The sequence below is a fragment of the Piliocolobus tephrosceles genome, chromosome X (assembly GCF_002776525.5).
Source record: "Piliocolobus tephrosceles isolate RC106 chromosome X, ASM277652v3, whole genome shotgun sequence".
Classification (NCBI taxonomy): Eukaryota; Metazoa; Chordata; class Mammalia; order Primates; family Cercopithecidae; genus Piliocolobus; species Piliocolobus tephrosceles.
Genome location: NC_045455.1, coordinates 70,833,064 through 70,841,588, shown reverse-complemented (window position 1 = coordinate 70,841,588; position 8,525 = coordinate 70,833,064). Strand labels below are relative to the sequence as shown.

At 40.4% G+C, this 8,525-nt stretch overlaps 1 protein-coding gene across 1 annotated transcript in view; it reads left to right on the top strand.

Annotated features, from left to right (window-relative positions):
• Positions 1-8,525, top strand: part of LRRC63 (leucine rich repeat containing 63) — a 62,039-nt gene that overhangs the window by 10,837 nt on the left and 42,677 nt on the right. The window contains exons 3-5 of the mRNA XM_023187458.2: positions 296-973; positions 1,450-1,518; positions 8,322-8,479. Coding sequence (XP_023043226.1) covers positions 296-973; positions 1,450-1,518; positions 8,322-8,479 — 905 coding nt within the window. The remainder of the gene's footprint in view (positions 1-295; positions 974-1,449; positions 1,519-8,321; positions 8,480-8,525) is intronic.

Sequence of the window (8,525 nt, the reverse complement as noted above, 5' to 3'; positions counted from 1 at the left end):
CTATTATTGGAGCTTATATCTTCCCTTCTCTCTACCAATTCTGTTCTTCCAAGAATAGTTCTCTACCCTTTAAAAGTCTAATACAATTTAGCCTTTTCACTTCTCCAGTTGCTCACTCAAACTTTATACCAGTCATGTCAACACACATCCTGGTAACTGAGCAAGTGTATACAGAAACATTTTTAGAAGGTGAGAAAGGGGTGAGTGGGTAAAGAAAAGTTGTGAATGCTAAGATATTTTGTCTGTGACATATTGATAAATATAATTTAATTTTTCTTTTTTTCTTTTGGTTTAGCCAAAACTCGTAAAACTGGGTCACTACATGTAACATTCACTGAAGATGAAACCACTTCCATTAAAACGGATAAAACTCGTTTTCCTGATGTTTTAAGAAATCAATCATTAACACCTATCAATATCCAAAATATCTTTTTTGGTCATTGTGTACAAGAAAGAGTGACTGCAATTTCATCACCCCAAAAACCTACTAAGCATGTCTATGAGCAGATTCCAGATACTGCTACTGGTTCCATATTTTTTCCACGTTGTCATTCAGCTTCTACTCGAATTTTTGGGAAACAAACAAACAAAATGGAAAGTTCCAGAAAGTTGAAAACTATGAAAGATGTTTATATTGAAAAAAGGCTAGAAAACATTTTAATTCTTTCTTCCAAGTTTTCCAAACCTGAAAGTACTCCTGGCTCAGTTATCACTCACAAACTTGAGAATGTGCACCCTGAGCATCAGCTTTTACCGGAGAGTCCAGGTGATACTTATCAGCACATCTCGAGAGATTTAAGTGCAACATTGCTAAGCCCTCCACCTACAACTGTATCTGTGAAACCAGAAGGACAGTGGCCTGAACCTTTTAAACCAACTGCTACATTGACACTAAAAGTTACTCAATTTCCAGGTTTTGTTTCCTTGCCAACACCAATTTTACCAAGAAAACCTCAAAGGCAGTCTGTGATAGGTAAATACGATCTGAACATAGTATAATTACAGAGTCAAGTAGAGTAAAGGGGAGCGAAGGCATGCAAGCTAATGGTACCCCTCCCTGTTTGGGTTTGCAGAGTGGGAGGATGGAATCACCTTTTATCTATACATATAATACTTGAGCCATAGGGCATTAACAGAAGTCCTGACCTTGCAGATCTGCCAAGGCCAGACTGGGTACTCCATTCAGATGGTGATGATGGGAACCAACAAGGGAATTCAAAGGATCAGAAAAGCTAATATAGAGAAGCAGTGAGAATACACAATCATTCAAAAGGTGATCTAGATGACCTCCAGAAGTAGAATGCCAATGCTGATAGATGCCTTCATGAATACATTTTCATGGATAATTGGAATCCATTAAATGATGAACAATTATATTGAAGTCATAAAACCCTCAAATGAATTTTTACATGTATCCAAAGTTATCCCATTTGTTTTTCATTTTTCTAGAAACTCTTGTAGCAGAACATGAAAATGTAGAAAGTGTCCCAAAGCAAATCCTACCAAGACCACCTGAAGGTAAATGCTAGATTTATACAATTCTTTTAGAAACTGTATATAAGATTATATCTTTAAAAAATTATGAATGATTTTGTGTGTTTATGTGTGTGATTCACACATGCATAACACATATATGTCTTACCTCATTTTCAGATCCCTAAGTCATTTATGGAGCAGCTATTTCTAATATATTGACTATGAACCCAACATATTGATGTTGAGAATATAAAAGCTGATGTACTCTTAATCTGGGTGGGGTGGACAGACATACAAAAATATGAATTAACTATTTGCCATGTGCCAGGCACTGTTATAAGTGCTTTGACCTTAGTTACTTAGAAGAAACAAATGAAAATGAAAAATATCTTTGAAGAAAGATTACACCAACCTAGATTTACATTATGTCTACAAACAATCTCTCAAATATAGTGTGTGGTGAATAATTCACAATTACCAGGCACACAAAGAGAAAGACAAAATGAATGAAAACTAGCAGAAACAATAAACAGTAGAAACATATCCACAGGATTATTTGGTATTAGAATTATTGGACACATTTTTAAATAACCTGATGACTTCTGGGTTTTTTCCATTACTAAGTAGTTTGTATTGGACTATTAAAGCTGCCAAAAATATATAAAGTCGCTATTGAAGGAACTGCACAGTAACAAATGTGGGCGTGACTTGAGTAGAACTGGACAGTAACCAATGTGGATGTTACAATTCCTGAAAGAAGGGAAGCTCTGCCTTTACCTTGCCTTTTGCTTGAGGGTGTTTGTGGTGTGGGAGAATGGATTACAAGTAGAATGTGGTGGTTTTAGTGGATTGAGGAGCTAGCAGTCAGACTTCAGAGCGGCCTTGGGACTTGAGGGAGAAAATCTTGGCAAGGAAAGCATTGAAGGAAGGTGAATCAAAAAATCTGCATACAAGCTGGGCACAGTGGAGCGCAGCTGTAGTCTCAGTTCTTGAGAAGCTGAGGTGGAGTATCACTTTAGCCTGGGAGTTCGATGCCCACCTGGGTAACATAGTGAGACTCAGTCTGTGTTAGGCCATTCTTGCATTGCTATAAAGAAATACCCGAGACTGGATAATTTATAGGGAAAAGAGATTTAATTGGCTCACAGTTCTGCAGACCATACAAGAAGTGTGGTGCTGGTATCTGCTGCTGGTAAGGGCCTCAGGGAGCTTTTACTCATGGTATACAGCAAAGTGGGAGCTTGAACATCACATGATGAGAGTGGGAGCAAGAGAGAGAGTGGTGTGAGGTACAGGTGCCACACACTTTAAAACAGCCAGATCTTAAGGGCAGCATGAAGCCATGAGGGATCCACTCCCATGAACCAGACACCTCCCACCAGGCCCCATGTTCAACACTGGGAGTTACATTTCAATATGAGATTTAGAGGGGACAACATCCAAACTATATCACTCCACCTCTGGCCTCTCAAATACCATGTTCTTCTCACATGGCAAAATACAATCATCCCCTGCCAATAGTTCCCCAAAAGTCTCAACTCATTTCAGCATCATTCAAAAGTGCAAAGTCTCATGTGAGACAAGGCATGTCCCTTTGTATTAGTCTGGTTTCTCTAGAGGGACAGAACTAATAGGATATATGTATATATGAAAGGGAGTTTATTAATGAGAATTGACTTACATCATCACAAGGTAAAGTCCCACAATAGACCATCTGCTAATTGAGGAGTAAGGAAGCCAGTAGTGACTCAGTCTGAATCCCATAACCTCAAAAGTAGGGAAGCCGACTGTGTAGCCTTCAGTCTATGGCTAAAGGCCCGAGAGCCCCAGGCAAACCACTGGTGTAGGTCCAATGGCTAAAGGCCCGAGAGCCCCAGGCAAACCACTGGTGTAGGTCCAAGAGCCTAAAAGCCAAAGAACTTGAAGTCTGATGTTCTAGGGCAGGAAGCATCCAGCATGGGAGAAAGATGAAGGCCAGAAGACTCAACAAGTCAGCTTCCTCTACCTTCTGCCTGCTTTTTCTAGCTGTGCTGACAGCTGATTGGATGGTACATACATCCAATGTGGTACACACATCCCACAATGTGGAGTGGTACCCACATTGTGGGTGGGTCTTCTTGAGGGCGGGTCTTCCTTTCCTAGTCCACTGACTCAAATGTTAATCTCTTCTGACAACACCCAGAAACACCCAGATACACCCAAAACAACACTTTGCATCCTTCAATCAAATTGACAGTATTAACCATCACACCCTTCCACTTAGAAGCCTGTAAAATTAAAACAAGTTATTTATTTCTAAGCCTGTAAAATTAAAACAAGTTATTTACTTCCAAGATACAATGGGGGGAGGGGTACCAGCATTGGGTAAACATTCCCATTCGAAAAGGGAAAAATTGGCAAAAATAAAGGGGCTACAGACCCTATTCATTTTCATGGATAATTGCAATCCATCAAATGATGAACGATTATACTGAAGTCGTAAGACCCTCAAATGAATTTTTACAAGTATCCAAACTCATCCCAGTTTTTTTCTTTTTTCTAGAAACTCCTATAACAGAAAATGAAAATGTAGAAAGTATACAGATCTGAAACCCAGCTGGGCAGACATTATATCTTAAAGTTCTAAAATGATATTTGACTGGATGTTCCACATCCAGGGCACACTGGTGCAAGGGGTGGACTCCTAAGGCCTTTCCCAGCTCCAACCATGTGGCTTTGCAGGGTACAGCTCCTGTGGCTGCTCTCATGGGTTGGAGTTGAGTACTTGTGACTTTTCCAGCCTCAGGATTTAAGCTGCATGCAGTGCTACCATTCTGGGGTCTGGAGGGTGGCAGCCCACTTCCCACAGCTCCACTAGGCAATGCCTCAGTGGGGTATTTGTGTGGGGGCTCCAACCCCATATTTCCCCCATCCTGCCCTAATAGAGGTTCTCAGTGAAGGCTCCACCAGTGTGACAGGCTTCTACCTGAGCACCCAGGCTTTCTTATACATCCTCTGAAATGTAGGTGCAGGCTGCCAAACCTCCTTCACTCTTGCATTCTGCAGGTTTTGAGGCCTAACACCATGTGGAAGCCACCAAGGCTTACAGCTTGCACTCTCCAAAGCAGCAGCCTAAGCAGTATCTAGGGTCCTTTGAGCTGAGGCTGGAGTCAGAATGGCCAAGACACAAGAAGCAGCCCCCTCAGGTGGCGCAGGGCAGTGGTGCCCTGGGCCTGGCCCCCGAAACTATTCAGTCCTCTTAGTCCCCTGGGTCTGTGATGGGAGGGGCTGCCACAGTGGTCTCTGAAATGTCTTTGAGGCCTTGTTCCCATTTTCTTGGCTATTCCTACTTGGATCCTTTTTAGTTATGCAGATCTCTCTAGCAAGTGGTTACTCTATAGCCTGCTGGAATCCCTCTCCCAAAGCTTTTTCTCTCCATGCTATATGGCCAGGCTGCAAATTTTCCAAACTTTTACAAGCTGCTTCCCTTTTGAATGTAAATTTCAACTTTGTCATTGCTTTGCTCCCACATCTGGGCATAGGCTGTTACAAGCAGCCAGGCCAAATCCTGAATGCTTTGCTGCTTAGAAATTTCTTCTATCAGATACCAAGTCATCACTCTGAAGTTCAGACTTCCATAGATCTTCAGGGCATGAATAGAATTTAGCCAAGCTCTTTGCTAAGGCATAACATGAGTAACTTTTGCTCCAGTTCCAAATAAGTTCCTCATTTCAATCTGAGACCTTGGCAGCCTGGCCTTCACTGTCAATGTAAATATCAGCATTTTGGTCACGCTGTTTACCCAGTCTCTGAGAAGTTCCAAACTTTCCCTCATCATCCTGTCTTCTTCTGAGCCTTAGAAACTCTTCCAACCTCTGCCTGTTACCTGGTTCCAAAGTGGCTCCCACATTTTTATATATCTTCATAGCAATGCCCTTCTCGTCAGTACCAATTTTATGTGTTAGTTTGTTCTTGCATTACTACAAAGAAAAACCCAAGACTGAGTAATGTATAGAGAAAAGAGATGTAATTGGTTTAGAGTTCTGAAGGCTATACAAGCATAGTTATGGCATTCCCTTGGCTTTTGGGGAGGCCTCAGTGGGCTTTTACTCATGGCAGAAGACAAAATAAGAGCAGGTATATCACACTGCAAAAGCAGAAGCAAAAGAGAGTGAAGGAGAGGTGCCACACACTTTTTTTTTTTTTTTTTTAAGACAGAGTCTTACTCTGTTGCCCAGGCCAGAGTGCAGTGGCACAATCTCAGCTCACTGCAGCCTCTGCCTCCCAGGTTCAAGTGATTCTCCTGTCTTAGCCTCCTGAGTAACTGGAATTGCAGGCATGCACCACCACGCCCAGCTAATTTTTGTATTTTTCATAGAGACAGGGTTTCACCAGGTTGACCAGATTGGTCTCAAACTTCTGACCTCTAGTGATCCTCCTTGGCCTCCCAAAGTGCTGGGATTATAGATGTGAGCCACCGCACCTGGCCTGCCACACACTTTTTAATTTATTTTTTGAGACGGAGCCTTGCTCTGTTGCCCAGGCTGGAGAGCAGTGGTGGGATCTTGATTCACTGTAAGCTCCGCCTCCTGGGTTCAAGCCATTCTTCTGCCTCAGCCTCCCAAGTAGCTGGGACTACAGGCGCCTGCCACCACACCCAGCTAATTTTTTGTATTTTCAGTAGACACGGGGTTTTACCTTGTTAGCCAGGATGGTCTCGATCTCCTGACCTCGTGATCCGCTGGCCTCGGCCTCCCAAAGTGCTGGTATTACAAGCGTGAGCCACCAAGCCTGGCCTGCCACACACTTTTAAACAGATCAGAATTCCACTCACTACCACAAGGACAGCACCAAGCCATAGGAGATCTGCCCCCATGACCCAAACACCTCCCTCCAGGAGCCATATCCAACATTGGGATTTACATTTCAACATGAGATTTAAAGAGGACAACATACAAACTATATCACAGTCTCCTAAAAAAAATCTGCATACAAACTCCCTCAAGGGTGCTAGCTGGTTTCTAGGCTGTGAATGTATAGAACAAGATTCCAAGAAACATAGTAGAAAACATCAGCTGAGAAGATAAGAAATTGATCATAGAGTTTTGTGATTGCACAAAAGATGGATAATAGAGTTCAAGCTCTGCCGAAGTGTTGGGGCCTTTGTAACACATTGGAATTTCAGTTGAAATTCCATTCCTTAGGAATAAAGATGATGTTTTAGGAAAGAAGACAAAACTAAAATAGCCAAGCCCTAACAAAGCTCAAACCAATCCTTGATAATGGTGTTTTCTGCCTAATCAAGGAAAACCTAACATGTTGAGAGAAAGAGAAAGAAAGAGAGAGAGGGCATATTATCCAGACTTCTTAAAATAGTTCATCTTTGAAGTCCAGCATTAAATTTAAAAAATTACAACACATTCTAAAAATAAAATAAAATATCTGAAAAACAGTAGAAAGAAACAGGCAATAAAACAGGCCTATATTTGATTCAGATATTAGAGTTTCAAATGGATTTAAAAGTAACTATGATTACTATGTCCAAGAAAACAAAGAGATCACTGGAGAATTTCACCACAGAACTCTTATTTTTGTTTTTTAAAATGAGTCAAATAAAATTCTAGAACAATAAAAATAATATACCAAATTAACAATTCAAATAGCTGCATTTAGTAAAAGGTTATATACAGCAGAACACTCCAACCATAACCCGCCATTCCTCCCAGAACTTTTGTATCCTTGTCTATGATGTAAATTAACTTCCAGATCTCTTCCATGTCATGCTGCCATTATTTGCTTTATTGAGTTTCTTCTCTGGTGGTTTCCATCTTAGAAAATTTAAGAATCCCCAGATTCTTGAGAGATCACCTCCTCTTCATCTCCTTCTTCCTCATATCTACTCAACAACCAACTGCGTGGGCTTAGAGCAGGGAGCAGGCCACAGACTTATGTCTTAACTCACTCTCTTTCCCTTCTTGCTCCATTCTTTCTCCCAAGCCAAGGTATCTCTATATTACATTATATATCTTTCTTTATTGAAGCTTTCACATCTCTTGATCTGAAATGGGCACAGAGGTTCTATTTTAGAAATTAAAAACCTTTTCTTGTTTTCCTCGTTCTAGGATGTTGATTTTCTCTCATCGAAGCAGTAACATAAGAATTACTGACATTATAAAATATGTTTCTGCAAACAATGCAGCAATACTGGCTGCAAAAGTAAAATATATTATATAAAATTTTAAAATACTTTCCTGCCACATTTGGTGTATACTTGCATGGGACATTTTGGATGGAAGGTGAAACCCATAGGGTCGTAATAAAGTAAATTTAAATTTAGATGATCTTTCTTTGGCTTACTCCTGAGATGTTTGTTTGTCTCCTGCGGGGGATCTACAAGCTAAAGGCAGAGTTTAATTACATAGGGCATTTGAATTGTATATCAAAGTGATACTAAGGAAAAAGTGAGGCTGATGTCTTGCTGAGGTATTCTTACATGATGTTGCCTATTAATTTTATGAGCCAAGAAGTTCTTTATGTAATTCATAGTAAATTTTAAGAAAATATTTTTACACATAGTATGCAAAGACTGATATTGATAGAAACTAAATTATCCAGATAGAAATCTATGAGCATATGGTTTACTTTGGGGAAGATAATGATGCACCTAAAATTACAAAACAAAACAACACCCAATTTGGCAAACAGAACTGAGTTTGGGGTAGATGAAGGCTATGGGGAATCCCTGCCAGAGAATGTGTGCACTTAAGCCCTTAGGGTAACTCAATATTATCATAAGATAAATACCTCTTAACTTTCATTCTAGGTGATAACACATTTAAATTTTATGTTTTGTTTTGTTTATTTAGGTCTCACCAAAACTGAAAAAATAGAATCAGAGATACAGATTGTACGTGGTGAAGGTTTTAAGACTGTTGCAGCAACACGATATGAAACAATAACAGCCATGACCAACCTGGCCATAGTAAACTGTCAAGTTTATGGAAGAAACGCACTTAATCTGAAGGTATGCTGGATCTTTTTAATGACAGTGTCCTCCTGTATTATCAATT